Source organism: Meles meles, chromosome 5, assembly GCF_922984935.1.
Source record: "Meles meles chromosome 5, mMelMel3.1 paternal haplotype, whole genome shotgun sequence".
In the NCBI taxonomy this organism is placed as follows: Eukaryota; Metazoa; Chordata; class Mammalia; order Carnivora; family Mustelidae; genus Meles; species Meles meles.
This window is the reverse complement of record NC_060070.1, coordinates 103,673,643-103,690,371: the sequence shown is the minus strand read 5'-3', so window position 1 is coordinate 103,690,371 and position 16,729 is coordinate 103,673,643. Positions and strand designations below refer to the sequence as shown.

The 16,729-nt window shown below is 35.5% G+C and overlaps 1 protein-coding gene across 1 annotated transcript in view; it reads left to right on the top strand.

The window, feature by feature from the left end:
- Window positions 1–15,531, top strand: part of BMP5 (bone morphogenetic protein 5) — a 119,754-nt gene extending 104,223 nt beyond the window's left edge. The window contains exons 5-7 of the mRNA XM_046004088.1: window positions 8,624–8,700; window positions 10,052–10,162; window positions 13,745–15,531. Of these exons, the coding sequence (XP_045860044.1) occupies window positions 8,624–8,700; window positions 10,052–10,162; window positions 13,745–13,894 (338 nt within the window). The 3' untranslated portion in view covers window positions 13,895–15,531. The remainder of the gene's footprint in view (window positions 1–8,623; window positions 8,701–10,051; window positions 10,163–13,744) is intronic.
- Window positions 15,532–16,729: the final 1,198 nt, after the last annotated feature.

Below are 16,729 nucleotides of genomic sequence, written 5' to 3'. Positions count from 1 at the left end.
AGATATTGCCTCTTGCATGAGGTGGCTGCACAGTGGATGTTTATTTGAATTTGGGTAGGGGGAAAGGAAATGGAGGTGATAGCTAATTTTTTAGTTAGCTTAAAAAGGCTTTAGGTACCTGGTTGATAAGGTCTTAAAGAACCTACTGAGAGCAAGATACTCTTCAAAGGACTGTATGAGTGCTGAAAAGAATAGAGTACTAAGAATTTGGAAGAATTAATAAGACAAATGGCAAGTCCTGGTTTGGTGTAGAATTATTTGTAAAGATCGCTGACTGTGCGCTGGGTATTAGGGACTGTTGAAAGTGTATCCAATCCTTAGTGTCCCTACCTGACCCCATGGTGATTTCTTAGGCCAAGTCTTTCCAAGAGTCATTAAAATGGAAACATTCTCTACTTACTCTCCACTCTGATAGGTAATGTCTTTTGCCTAATATAGACAATGTAAACTCATGTCTCTTGGACAAGCAGATGTTAATCAAAATCAGAAAGAATAATTAATTATAACTACTTCTTTAGAATGATTATATCATATAATTAACACATATTTTCATTATTTAAAGATAATAAAATCATCAATAAAACTAAAGTTCTCTCTTAAACACCTAAATCCTTTTGAGATGGGTTACTCGGATACACTTATATCAACATAGTACCTATACTTGCAAATCTTTACCTCCATATATGTGTGTGTGTGTGTGTGTGTGTGTGTATAGATATATAGATATATATATGTATCTTTTGGAGAATATATTTTATTATGTGTGTTTAATCACATAAATGATATATTGTATGTATTTTTAAGGACTATTTTTTGACAGACAGAGATTACAGGTAGGCAGAGAAGCAGGCAGAGAGAGAGGAGGAAGCAGGCTCCCTGCTGAGCAGAGAGCCCAGTGTGGGGCTCGATCCCAGGACCCTGGGATCATGACCTGAGCCGAAGGCAGAGGCTTTAACCCACTGAGCCACGCAGGCGCCCCTTTAAGGACTATTTTTTAAAGCAATTTTAGGTTCTCAATAAGATTGAGAGGAAAGTACAAAGATTTCCCATATACCCCTGTCTCACACTGCCTAGCCTCCCCCATTATCAACATTACTCATGAGAATGGTGCTTTCTTCTAAGGATGAATCACAAGGATGAATCTATAATTGTCCAAAGTGCATAGTTTACATTAGGGTTCACTCCTGGTGTTTACCTTCTGTGGGTTTAGACAAATATTTAATGACATGTATCCATCATTGTGGTATCATACAGAGTACTTTCATTACCCTCTAAATCCTCTTTCCTAAAGGAGCTCTTCATCCTCCCTTCCCTTAGCAACCACTGATCTTTTTATTATCCTCATACTTTTGACTTACAGGAATATAATAGAGTTGGTTTTATGGATTTTTTTTTAAACAATATATCTCAGCCATTTTTCAAATTGAGTGACCTCATTCTTTTTAACCGTTGCAATATAGTCAACAGTGCTTGTATCAGAGTTTATTTGGTCACACCACTCTTAAAAGACAGTTTGGTTGTTTCCAGATTGGGGCTTTCGAGATGAAGGCTGCAGTGAAAATCTTACAAGGTGGCATGTGTGAGAATGTTTCTGATCCACTTGATTTCTATAATAATTACACTAAAAACTGTTATTTGGAAATCCCTCCTAAAATAGCATTTTTGGTGTCTATATTATCTATCTGTACATTTATTTACCTATCATCTATTTCATTTTGTCATTTATTCCTGGGTCCACTACTTACTATTTGTATAATGTTGGACAACATGTCACCTTTCCCTGCCTCCGTGTCTTCATCTCTAAAGTGAGAATATTAATAGTATTTGCTCTCTAGGATGAGATTACATGAGTTGTGAGGATTAAATGAATTAATATGTGTAAAGAACTAAGAACAGTAGGGTATGTTTATTTAGTGTTAGCCATTAACACTGTTACTTCTTAAATGAGTTCATGTGGTTTGGTTTTTCAGAAATGGTACATAAAGAGTTTAGACTCTTATATCTGAGAAAAGTAGAACTTCTCTTCATAAAAAGTACCAATTCTCCTGGTCACTTAATTGGAATTTCTTGGTCTTTGAGACTTCAGAAGAAAGAAGGATGTTCGAAAATTTAACTGATTTTGCCAATCTACCTGAGCAATTAATTATATAATATAAAATAAATGTGAGATTAAGAGTCATTTATGGTTTGTCTCCCTCCCAACCATAAATGACTCTTAATCTCACATTTATTTTATATTATATAATTAATTGCTCAGGTAGATTGGCAAAATCAGTTAAAATTTCGAACATCCTTCTTTCTTCTGAAGTCTCAAAGACCAAGAAATTCCAATTAAGTGACCAGGAGAATTGGTACTTTTTATGAAGAGAAGTTCTACTTTTCTCAGATATAAGAGTCTTAATCTCACAAAACAAACTGGGGGTTCCTGGGGGGAGGTGGGATTGGGAGAGGGGGAGCGGGCTATGGACATTGGGGAGGGGAGGCGAACCATAAGAGACTATGGACTCTGAAAAACAACCTGAGGGTTTTGAAGGGTCAGGGGTGGGAGGTTGGGGCAACCTGAGGGTTTTGAAGGGTCAAGGGTGGGAGGTTGGGGGAACAGGTAATGGGGAGGGCACGTTTTGCATGGAGCACTGGGTGTTGTGCAGAAAGAATGAATACTGTTACGCTGAAAAAATAAATAAAATGGAAAAAAAAATAAAATAAAATAAATGTGTCAATAGACATTAATGCATTGTATCGGTTGCCAAGTCTCTGTCTAGAGAGAATCCTTAGAATATATCTGGGCCTGATTTATTGTAAAAAATATTTATCCAATATTAAATAATCACCCTTTGTGTTATATGCACAGTATTAACTATACACTGAGAGAAGATGGATAGCTGAGGATCTTGCTTCTTAAAAAACACTCCCACAGACAATAGGAAAGACATGAGCATTAGTAATTGTTAAGAGGTCAGTTCTATTAGAGTAGGTATAGAGTACTGAATAATAGGAAAGATAGAGCACCTAAGCAGCCCTAGTTATGACTCCAAAGACTTCATGAGGAACTTATGGAAAATGTCTATAAAGATATTTGGAGGGGTGGGTGAAGCCATTCCAGACTGATGTGCAGTTACAAAGCCTTGTACCCATGTTCAATAGCTGGGCATGCACGTTCTCTAGTGTGAGAGGTGTGAGAAAAGCTAGAAAAGAATGGAGGAACCAAATTATAAAGACTAAGGTATGCAATAGTAAGGAACTATGGTGTCTTCATGTAGGCAATTGGAAAAGGGTGTGCCATAACCAGATATACATTTTATAAAGTTATATTTGACATCAGAGTGAAGGATGGGATGCCAAGGGAGGAAATTGAGAGCCCAAATAATGATTAAGAATCTAATCCAACACTCTAAGCAGTGAAGATTATAAATTGGAGAAAGGGGAAATGGAAACCAAAACATGTGAGATGAGACCAGCAGAGGGTGAGAAGACAGGACTCTGGATTTGGAGTGTCAAGAATAAGTGGACGGTATTAGGAAAAGATATGGATGTGAGCTTAGATGAAGCATAGGACTTGACAGTACCATAGAAAATAAAAGAAAAAAAAATCAGGAATGCAGACTCCCATAGAGGTTTAGTCCTTTAAGTATATGCAAGGAGAAGAAGCAAAAGAGACAAAGACTTATGGTCAGAGATGGAGGAGGGAGAGCAGGGGTGAACTGTTACCCTAGGACAAAGTTACTGGAAGAGGATGTTGAGGAAGTATGAGGTAACCAAGAGAACAAAGGGCTTCCAACAGGTTATCTAGACTAGAAATCAGTCAGTGAGTGGACTTTGTGGACCAGTTTAATGGTAGGACATGAGAGAGGAAGAAAGAAACTCAAGAAACTTACCAAATGTTCTTACTTGGGTCACTAGATGACAGGTGATCCTGTTAACAAAGCAGCGAACATCTAAAGAGTGCAAGGTTTGTGGGCAGTTTTTGTCAGTAAGCTCAAAGACGAGGATATTAGTTGGATCATCCTTGTAGGCACTTTGCTATCCAGAGTTAAGCAAACATACCAGATAGTTGTTATTTTGTGGTATCTGATCTGCATCAGACATGTCTACACATAGACAAATATAATTATTCATATACACATCAATAAAAGTAATTCCTACTGGGTTGTACATAAATTCAAGCAAGGAATTCACTGGATATGGAAGATGGTGTTTAAGATGGAATAGTAGTAGCATTTTAAAGTCCCTCTTTGAATCTTTGAAGGGATTGTTAGGTGCTTGGGGTTTATCATGAATTTCTCTACCCACAGGACCATATCAAAATTTACATTATTAATAGTCTATTATAGCGTTATTCCTGCTTCTTTACCACTTATACCTTCATCTATTTGTCATTTCCATTTTCTATAAATTAGCAAAAATCCTCATGCTTAGGTGCTGACTTCCTTTGTCTCCTTTTTCTGATGGGAACTGATCATGAGAATGCTAACACCTCCTTTGTTTTTGAAACACAGTATCTCACCGTATTTGGCTAGTTTAAGCTTTTGACATGATATTCTATTTTGAATTTTCTTTTCTTTTCTAAATGCATCTACATTTAATCCCTTAAAGAAGCCAATCTTAGATTTTAAAAAATAAAAAATGAAACCCATATTAGTATGTGGAGTTGTCTGGATTTAATTTTTTTCCCCCACTTCCTTGCTAAGCTAACCCATGTCTATTTATTTGGTTGTCTGTTTTTCAGAGACTGGTAGACAGACCTTTGAACTCTTATGTAGAGTTCAGATTTTTGCGGGGAGGCACTTTTAACCTCTATGTAGTTTTTTTTTTTAGCAATTTTTTTTCTATGACAAAATAATGTCTTAAAAGTTTAACTAAGAAGAAGATTAAATTTGTACTGTTTACAGAAATTGATCATAAAGAAGTTTATGTAAAGTATTTAACAAAACTTTCAATATTTTGGCCCTGGTTTCCCATAGTGTTACCATTAAAAGACAAAACAAAGAAATGCTGCATTTAGAACATGGGCCTTTTGGTCGAGGAATGTCAGCATTGTTTTCTAGTATGCTTGTAGCACCAGAACATTTTAGTAATTATGTTAGAATTCTTCCTTTGTAGGCAGGTTGATCTATGGTAGGTGGCATTATGTCCATTTCATGTTAGTTTTCGAGGGGCTATCAATCACTATTTTTTAGAGATACATAAATTTCATTTCCTTGCCCCTCCTCCTTTAGTTTATTCTGCCAACCATTTATAGTAAACCTAACTGCAGACTTTGCTGGTTTGGGTACAACATTTACTTCACTCATCCATTAATTTTTATTTCTAACAGAATACGCATATGGTGCTCATGCTCTATGAAATCAGACTCTTGGAATCAGATTCTGTTATAAATTTCATTGCTCGTTACCTTTATGTGATGTTACATTATATACATCACTTAGTCAGTACAAAAAGCTGCATGGATGGAACAGATCTATTTTGACTTTTAAGTGGTACTTTCTTTTTTTTATAAACGTGGAATTCATATAACTATACATGTAGTTTATGGCTTTTCATATATATGTGTATGTGTTATTGGCTACAATGTCTTTATTCATGTTCAGTGTTTTTAATTAAAACAAGGATGAATGAATAAATATTCCCATTATTGTCTAATGCAGGGGCTGGTGAAGCAAGGCCCTGTGGCCTATTTTTGTATGACCCAGTTACTAAGAATGGTTTTTACATTTTTAAAAGTTTGAAAAAGACTCAGAGGAAGGATAACATTTTGTTTCCCATAGAAATCATATGAAATTCAAATTTTAGCATCCAGAAGTAAAGTTTTATTGGAATATAGCAATATCCATCCATTTACATAGTCTATGACTGCTTTCATGCTATAGTGGCAAAGTTGAGTCATTGCAAGGGAAGACTCCACAGACTAAATACTTACTATCTTAAAAAAAAAAAAAGTTTCCTGACCCTTGGTCTAGTGCGTAGCTGACTTTTTTTCCCTCTAAATTTCAAAAAGTTTGATCAAATAATCAAACTAGTACCAGAATCAATAATTTCTTTTCCCTAAAAGTGATACAGGGAACTTATCCATTTCATGTTAATGTACTTAATGTTACAATATGCTTGTCCATTGCCTGGGCAAAAATAACTACTTGTGCTAGTCTGATCAGAGAAAAAGGTTGCCCAAAGAATAAGAGTGCTGTACACCAAATAAATTCTCTTTCTCCATTTTCCATCATTAGCTACATATTTAATTTGTTTTAATGAAGCTAGTTGCAGAGCATAACTGTGGTGTAGAAGTAAAAAGTCCGAGTTCAGTATTTAATCATTATTTTGTTTTCAAGACAGAAATAAAGAATTACTTGAAGTAACTGTGAAAGGATGACAAGAGCCTTTAAGACAGGCTCCATGTATTTTTGATGTGCCTACGTTTTCAATAGAGGTTGAAGATAATTAAACTGGAAGGTGACATCTTAGGACACGCTACTCTGCCTAGTAAACTACTACATGGATTTGACAGAGATGAATGTCAGAGTGAATGTAGCAGTTATTCCTAGAAGAAAAAAAATTAGTTGTCTTCTTTGAAAACAAGTTATTTTGCTGACTCCCTTACCCTATATTTTTTCCTCTTTCCTATTTCGTATTGGAAATAATAAAAATGGGTTAGCTTTTAGAATGCTATTTGTATAAAGTGTGAACAAATGCCAAAGAAGACAACAGAGATTTTCTATAAACCTCTGTGTTTCTTTGGTATTACTTTGGTCCAGATGCAATATTGAGGCTCTCCATTAATCCTTAATTCTTTTTTTTTCCTTTTTTTTTTTTTAGAGTGAGCAAGAGCACAAGTGGGTGGGGGAGAGGCAGGGTGTGGGGGAGAGAATTTTAAGTAGGCTACACATAGCACAGAGTCTGATGCAGGCCTTGATTTCATGACACTGAGATTATCACCTGAGTTGGAACCAGGAGTTGGGCGCTTAACCCAGTGTGCCTCCCAGTTGCTCCTATCCTTAATTCTTTTGCACAATGATAAAAGGTTATGGGTTTTTCAGATTATATTCTAAAATATGTAAAGGAAATAATGTATTTCCTTCCCCTCAAGTCATTTGTGGAACACATTGGGGAATTCATTTATTAATTCCTCAAATATTTATTGAGTACCTACTGTGTGTCAGAGACTATTTCTGAAACTTAGGATGTATCAGTAGACCAAACAGAACCAAATAAGATTTTTGACTTCGTAGTGCTGACACTCTAGAGGGAGGAAATAGACAAGAAGCAATGCACATAATCAATGAGTAAAAGTCATAGCATATTAAAAAATAAGTGAAATGGAAAAAAAAATAAGAGCAAGGTAAGGGAGATCAAGAATACCATGGTGGGATCTGTGATCTTAAATAGGGTAGTTAATGAAGTCTTCATTGACAAGATGGAGCTTAAGTGAAAAGCTGAAGAAGCTATAGATGTTAGCCGTGTGTGTATATATATATATATAGAGAGAGAGAGAGAGAGGCCCTAAGATGGGAGGAAGCTACCTGGGTAGAAAACAGCAAGGAGATGCGAAGGAGAGGAAGAATAGTAGGAAATGAGTCACAGAGGTAATGGGTTCAAATCAGATAGGGCTTTGTAAACCACGGAGGATATTTCACTCCTAGTGATGCAGGGAAACCCAGTGGGACTTCTTTCTGGGGAGTGATATAATTTTACTTCCTTGTTAGAAGGGCTACTTGATTGCTTTGTTATAGATGAGCAAGGGCAGAGGAAAGGAGAATTAGCAATGAGAATATTGCAGTGATTCAGGGGAAAGATGATGGTGGTTTAGACCAGGACTAGTCATGGAGGTGGTTAGAATAGGTGGGTTTTAGACCTATTTGAAGGTAGAATGTGTAGGATTTCTTAATAGAATGGATGTGAGAATAAGAGAAAAGAAATAGCATATTTTGATGTTCTCTCTCTCTTTCTCTGTCTTTGCTGAGAAAGCTGTCATCAGTCAAAAATAGAAGAGTCTACATGTTGAATAGGTTTTGGGGGAAAAAATCAAAAGTTCAACTTTGAGTATTCTGAGTTGAATATATTTATTAAAATAAAATCAACTCTGTAAGGTCCCAGTTGGTACTTTCCCAGTGTCTGCCTCATAGAAGATGTTAAAAAACATTGTATGAGTATTTAGTATGTATAAATATATTAAGTACCTCTATAGTATGAATTACTTAGTAAATGAAGATTCATTGAGCAGCTAGTACTCAATGAATGGCAGGCATCAGATTCGTGCGCCATAAAACAGAGAGTCTAACCAAATTCTTGTTAGAACCTCGCAAGGTAAATAGTACTGACTCAACTTTACAGAAGAAGAAATTCAGGACAAGTGATTTGCCTACAGTTCACATGGTTAGCTAAGTGGCTCTAAGCTTTAAGATTCAAACTCGTCTGTTGATGGACATCTAGGTTCTTTCCATAGTTTGGCTATTGTAGACATGGCTGCTATAAACATTCGGGTACACGTGCCCCTTCGGATCACTACGTTTGTATCTTTAGGTTTTGCAATGTCAAAGACAGATTCCATTTAATTTTATCAGTGATCTTGCAAAAGAAATAATAGGATACCTGTTAAGCTGCTGTTTGTTTAAAATCTGATTTTTATCTTCAGATTATAACACAAGTGAACAAAAACAAGCCTGTAAGAAGCATGAACTCTACGTGAGTTTCCGGGATCTGGGATGGCAGGTAAGAATTTAGGTGGTTCCTTTCTGTTTTATTATAAATCCGGAGTTACTCATAATCTTTGTTAGTAATCTTTCCAATACACTAACCAATTATTTTTGATGACTCTTCAGTACCTGGGCTATCCACATCATTTTTATTTCCCCATTATCCTACAACCACTGAAACATTAATATCAGAGTTTACAGTAAAAAACAACTATGCTGAAGAAGAAATGTAACCCAATGATGTTTTAGAAGGTGGGAAAAGGTGCTGTTGTTTAAATATCTCGAAGTTTTCATTCTAACACCAGTTTTTCAGATTAACTTGAGCAATACCATTTGCCCCCCAGGTCTCAAACTCTAGGGCTAGGAAATAGAATCCTTGACTATAATGTCTGTCATAAAGTAGAGCCACAGGAAAAAAAAGAATGTTTTTTTCCCCTGAACCTAAAGGTTTTATTGCTGTCTTTTCCACATGCTTCACAAACACGGTGAGGAGGAGGATTTAATCAAAATAGTTTTTAATTTCCCTATGTATTGATAGTTTCAATTGAAGTCTTTAGATTGTATTATCCCATTACAATGGATTCACAGAATTGAATTTGGGCTATCTCATTGAAAAGGAATATTAAAATGTAAGCATTTTAAACTTTTATGATAAACCTTCAACACGATTCATTCAGTGAGTCTGCATTTGGACCAAGTTTTACTTCATGAGGAAAAAAAATCAGGGCAACCATTCCATATGCCAATTTTTTGGCTTCCCCAAAAATTTCATGTGCAGTTCTCAAGAATTGGCTCCAATTTGTTTCTTCTAAAGAGACTATAAAGTTAACACGTGAATGGAAAGAAAAACAGCAAAAGGAACAAATATTAAAGCTCTCAGAGGTTGTCAGGTTTCTAAAACCAGGAATGAGTTATTAAGGAGTAATGGGAATTATCTCAATTAACTTTATTCTTCTTTTCCTTTCTGGTTCCCTTGAACTTTCCAGAGTTCATCATTTCCTGTTTAAACAATATTTACAAAGTTACTTTATGGTTATGGTTTTATTCATGAATACATGAATTAATGCATACTATGAATATCCTACATAGCAACCTCTTGGGAGAAATCACAGAGGGCAATTTCTTGTGAAAATACTTATACTTGTGTTGTTAACTTCAGCTTAAAAATAAATTAAATTAAAAAAAAAATAAATTAAATTAAGGGCTTGAGGATAGCTATCTTGTTAGAATAATTGTTGGATGAAGAAGAGAAACCTAGCCAGACTAAATGTATTATTTCAGAATTACTTTATTTTTATTTTGATGATTTCTTTTATTCCTTTTCTTCTTTCTTTCTTTCTTTTTCTTTTTGTATGTGTGCATCCTAGGACTGGATTATAGCACCAGAAGGATATGCTGCATTTTATTGTGATGGAGAATGTTCTTTTCCACTCAATGCCCACATGAATGCCACCAACCATGCCATAGTTCAGACTCTGGTATGCCTTTGTTTTTGTAGAATTGAAAATGGTTTGTGATGCAAGCATCATATAAAGGTTATTTTAAAGGAAAACATCCGCTTATAGCTGCAAATGCATTATTTTTTCTTTAAAATTCCCTTGGTACTTTTCTTTTTCTTAGAGCCAAAGTAATAATTGTGGGTATAGTCAGGAAATTCAGACTGGTTTAAAGAATAGTCCTGATTCCAGAATGGAGAAGACTTCAGCTAGGAAAATTGGAGTAAACACATGAAGTGGTCACTCTGCACTGATTTCTTCACTGTGCAATATGACTAACCACACAGGTTCCCAGGGGCTGTTTCTACCCTAGCAATTCATTAGTAACCATTGCAAAAACACTGAATGATAGCCTTACTGAATTTCATCTGAGGGCTTTTACTCTAATTATTAAAGAATGTTCCATCACAATACTTCGGTATTATGAAACTTCGTCAAGTAGACTGTAAGTAGAAGATTCATTTCTATTTCATGATCTTTATTATTTTTTTAAATCATCTTTAAGGTGGAATTTCATCTTCATTTTTCCCTTTCCTCACTCTGGCATTCAGCAGTGATTTAATCTCTAATAACCTGGGCTTATTTTTGTGAAAACAATAATGAAATGTTGATTTTGTGGTCTCTAAATGGTTGTACTGTATTTAACGAGCTCATGAAACCCCTTGAGAGGCTGACACGCCTGCCTTATGGTGTGTGACTTACTGATTTGGCAGAGGGACAGTCTCTGGAAGACTAAGTGAGAGGCTCCTAAAAGGTGCAACAGATCATGTGATAAAATTCTGAATTAATATTTGGGTTAATAAGAACATTTTAACCATATGTCATCAAGAGAGAAGGAAAAGGATATGCTGTTTTAGATTCAAGACTTGGTGACAGAAGTTGCTCTTTGGCGGATGCCAGTAGGAGAGCAGTAGCCATGAGGAAAAAATAATCTATCTTTGTGGGTGAGTCTTGTTTATGATCAACAAAGAAATGGAACTATTAGAATTTGTGAGTTGACTCTTAAGGGTTTTTTTTTTTTTTGGAATTTATTTAAAATTTAAAGCTGGTGGAAAGATTATGCCAGTTTTCTTCTGAATAAGGAATGGTATGTATAAATTGGCATATTATATCCTTGAATGGCTTGATGTTTTCTGGTCTGGACATCATAGGTATTGGAGAAGAGTTAGACACCAGAGAGGCATGTCTATGCAACTAGAGCATGGGTATTGTCAAAAACTTTGGAAATAACCTTGGAGTAAAGAGAAACAGAGAGATAAAACAAATACATGTTTTGAAAGGCAGTCATTTATAAATATTTTTCTTTTTATTCTTGACCGATGAGATTGCCTACTTCTGTGCCATATGCAAAGAATAGAGGAAATTCTGAGGGAAACTTTAAGATTTGTTAAGCTTTCATATTTGCTATACCTACAAACAGAAGTGCTTCTTGATGCAGGATATCATTTCTGGGGGTTGGGAAAAAGAATCTCTGTGAACCGTAGCCATCTATCCTTGCCTATGAGAATTCTATGATGACCCAAAATGCAATCACATAGAGAGAAATGCTGCTGTTTCGAGCCTTGAAAGGATCGCCATGATACCTGTCTTTCTGTAGGGTCAAAGCAATAGCCACTGTTAGCTTATAGAGGAATGAGACTTTGTTTCTCAGAAAATTCTTTGCCTCTTTATATTGTCTTCTTAATGACTCAGAAAGCAGACATCTGTTTCACTGAATTTGATACATCCTAATGTATCAAAGGCAGCCTCAGGCTGAGCAATGCTTAATTATTGAAAAAACTCTGTCAAAATACTCTCCCTCTCATTTTTCTTTTTCTTATTTCTTACGAATATATAACCATGTATTGTCAGCTTTTAGGGCTATAGTCTAGAAGACAGTGTCAAAAAACAAACATTTTAAAAAAATTGACATGGACTTGGAACAGGTCCCTGCTCTGCTTCACCGTCCTGAGACATGGGACATAAGTTATTGCAAAACTTGAAGCATACATGGGAAGTTCGATTTTTTTTTTTCCTGGCGTTGTGCACTCTGTACGCTTGTTCTGTGAAGGACATGAAACAAGAAGACATGCTTGTTGCTAAAGGAAAGCATATTTATGACTAATATGTTTGAGAAACCCGTCAAGAACAATCCTTTTTCTTTTTTTCAGAATGATTGCTTTGCAAAGCTGCCAAGGCCATTGAAATAAGGGGTTATCAATCATGTATGTGTGGGTTATGGAAGATCAAGCTGATGAGGGACACAAGCCTGCATCTGAAATTTTTCAAAACTATCCAACTTTTAGTTTTGTGAGGTCCTAGGAAATTTCAAGTTCGTGTCAGATCACCTCATTTTTCCTGCTGTTTCTGTCCACATGCAGGGCTCCTATATCATTTCAGCCAGGACATTGTGCAGCCAAAACTCTAAGAGCTGTATTTGCTTTTTGTGGATCCCTTAAGACTCATCAGTGGGACTTCCCATAAACTCCTTTGGGGGAATGGCCAGGGTAGCTGGGTGGGAAAGGGAGAACCATGTACTGGCTCCTTGCTCAATGACTGCAAATTATAGGCAGCCTGCCAGTCTGATCAAAACGTGAACAAACTCTATGCTTAAGCATTTCACTTTCGGTGTACAGCTACCTTTTGAGGCTCTTGGAGGAGAGGTATATTCAATTTGTAAACTATCTAAGCTCCTTGCTTCTGATTTAGCTGAATGTGCTTTTTGGCACTTGTCTAGGAGAGAAGGAAAGCAAAACGGTATTAAACGCCAGCCAGTCTGGTAAAAATTTCTGTAGAGAAGAGTTGAAATCATTGCTTTAAAATAAGTTTTGGGTTATACCTGGAGTTCACTTTGCTGTGATTTTTATGTTTCCTTTACTGTGGAAAATTAAAAGTGGGTGTAACTTTTATGAATTGTTGTTTAATTGTCCTTTAAAAAATAATTCTTAGAGTCAAATCTTTCTACAGTCTAATCGTGTCCCTTCATGAATTCGCATTTATAACTTTTGCATTTCTTATGAAGTAGATAGAAGGAGTCATTCTAACCAAAAGCAATTCGGTGCTAGTTGCCATGTTCTTTCCCCCAGGAAAATTTCCACTGAATATTCCATAGAAGGAGTTTTCCTTACTTGGTAGAGTATTTTTGAGGTCCCCAACACATAATGAGAACGAGTGAGTTGAGTCTAGGTGTGCATGCCTAAAAATACATCCTTCCCTACCAGTCCCCCAACCTCCACCCCAGCCACTGGACATAAATAGAAGAGTGATAGCTTAACGGTGTGTCCGATTGTGTGACAAAACAAGAATATTATTTGAGGGCACCCAGGTGTCTCAGCGGGTTAAGCCTCTGCCTTCGGCTCAGGTCATGATCTCAGGGTCCTGGGATCGAGTCCTGCATCGGGCTCTCTGCTCACCAGGGAGCCTGCTTCCCCGTCTCTCTCTGCCTGCCTCTCTGCCTACTTGTGATCTCGTTCTGTCAAATAAATAAATAAAATCTTTTTTAAAAAAACAAGAATATTATTTGAAAGCTGTGGACAAAATGTCTATCTTGTTTCTTAAAAAAACAAAACATGTTTTCTTCCCCAGGTTCATCTGATGTTTCCTGACCACGTGCCGAAGCCTTGCTGTGCTCCAACCAAATTAAATGCCATCTCTGTGTTGTACTTTGATGACAGCTCCAATGTCATCTTGAAAAAATACAGAAATATGGTAGTGCGCTCGTGTGGCTGCCACTGATATTAAATAATATTGGTAATAAGAAAAAGATCTGTATTAAGGTTTAGGACTATAATAAAAAGTATGCTTTCACACAAGAAGGGAATTTCATAAAATTAGTCTGGCTCATTTCATCTCTGTACCTATGTACAATATTGTGTATATAGTTACTTTTATTTATTTCAACGTATATATTCTCCTTTATGGATGCCTTAGCAATAAAATCTATTCTATAGGTCTATTACACAATAGATAGCCTGGTGTTCCTTTCAATGGGATATGCTAAGTCCAATTCAAGTCCATGTCAACATTTTTCCTAATGTGATTTTTATATAATTTTCTGAAATTAGAACTCCTTTGCATGTTAATCACTGGTAAAGGACATTGAATGCATTTGGCTATGTGGTACCTGTGAAAATGGATAGGTTGTTTATTTAGAAATAAAACTAAAAATAAAAAAAAAAACAAAAATGCTTGCATAAACACAATTTTTCTTTCAGAGTTTCTGCTACATTAGATAAAGTGAAATGTTGAACTGGATTTGAATAAATAAACAGTAGGCAGAACATAGAAGCTGAGAGATTACACATAATTGTTGTAACTGTTTGCTTTAACAGCATTGGTGTAACTGGAGGATTGCGTTCCTTTTTGGCTTGTGGACTGTAGATTTTGCAAAGCGCTCAAAGCTTCAGGAATTCTGTGGAGACAGGCTTGAGCCTGTGTCCATAACTTTCCAAGTTAACACTAAAATACCGTAGTACAACCTTCTTACCTCAAATAAATCAACTCTGCTTATTATCTAGAACACTACTGCTGCAGATTTTTTTTTTTTTCAGATTTAAAAACAGTCCAAAATAAAGTAACATTGACATGCGCTCCACTTCTCTCCCCACAGACAAGAGTCATTGCATACATAAAGCATAGCGGAGCGAAGATGCCGACAGAGCCCTTTTCCTTAGCTCTCCTTTATGACTGAGTCTGCTGATTGATGTGATGCAAGGGATTTTATTTAGGGTAAAAGCACTGAAACTAAACTGAAGGAAATTACCAAAAATCCCGGAATGGCTTTGACAGAATTGCCATTTTGAAAGAACAGCTGAAATCCATTTTTCATATCTTTGAGAACGAGCTCAATGAAAACCTTATTTTGTGAGGGGATTTCGTAAACCTCCCTCCAAGCACAAATAATTCCAAATGGGAAGGTTCTGATGTGTGCATGTGTATTCTTCCCCCTGAAATTAATTTATTTTCTTTCTTTGCCTTCTAAGGCTTGTCTTTAACACACACTAACTTTTGGAAGAACGACATTTAGATGGATACTCGCTCTTTGTCGTGGCTCTACAGTTAAGCTTATTTACAGCTCATCTAACATATTCATAAAACACCATTAATTAATCACCTTTTTGGACCTTTCAAGTAAAACTTGTATCAGTAATAGCTTCAGAAATATTATGGTTTCGCTTGTAATTCAGGTATATTACAATGTTGTTTGAGAATACAGTTTATCTCAAAGAAAATTTGATAATAACTATATTGGGGGTACATTAAGTAATATATTTTTAAATAAATAGTGTACCATTGTAAGAAAAAGAAATGGAATTCTATTATATTATTCTTTAAATGTGCTGTTTAAATATATTTCTATATTTTAAAATATATTAAACTTGTGATGTTATTCTACTGATTTGGCTCTTTATTTAAGAGGGACACAGAAATGTAAGTATGTCATGAGCTGAGATGCTAAGAATATCAACTGTAAAATGTTGGTGGGTTACATGATTCCTTATGTTCTTTTTAATTGCTGAGACTGGCTTTTGTGTTTTTAGTAAATAATCCACTTTTAAATGGACAAAGCAACAATCCATGAATTAAGATTCTTCTTAATCTTCCCAAGCAGTAAAGATATTTTTAAAATAGCAAAAATTATAGGGATGAAAAAATATCTCACTTGTTCGTTTTCACTTGAGAGGAGGTAATTGGCATCAGTATTTTCATAATTTTTCAGATTAGATACATGAATATATGTACATATATGCAATATGCTCAGTTAAATTATTCTCAAATAGCTATTAGAGTAAATTTGTAGTATTACTTTAGTAATACTTAAGCTATTATCAGAAACCAGAATAATTTAGCTTGTTTTAACAGGATCTAAACAACTCAGGGTTTTTTAGCTAGTTAGGTATTGGCTTTTTCTTTGTGTGTTAGTTTTAAAATTTCTTGCTTTATATGTATTTTGCCTTGTAAAGTGCCCCCAATTCATTCTGAAAGTAGAAGGGTATAAATCACAAATACCATGTTCTTTAAGGCAAAAATAAATCATCTATAGTGAACTAAAGAAATAAGAAAAACACAAGAAAGGAAAATCCAAAATTATTTTTTTCTCAAGAACTGTCATTTTATAATCCCTATATCACCATCATCGAATCTGAGCCAGAGTCTACTGGCTACTCTACAGTCTGGCAAGTATCATCTCCCAAGAAATTTACAATGAGTGATATTTTTGATGCAGTTCCATTCAAGGCGGAAGAAATGCTCTTTCCCAAACACAAGTCACTGTCTCATAACTACTCAGTCAACTGCTCAATCTATCATCCAATTTCCACTTCAGATTATCTGCAGTTCTAGGTTTTCTCCTTTGCATTTTATTTTTATTTTTATTTTATTTTTTCTGCCTGGAAAGTTAGAAGTTAGAACGGAAGATGCCTTCGCCAATGAAACATATACATTGTTATGTATACATCTGTATTTTATCAAGTTTGGTTAAGATCATAATTGAGAAAGTAGGAAAAGTAACAGTCAATGCCAGTATTTATTCTTATTTAGACAGGAAAGTGACACTATATCCAAGTTAGC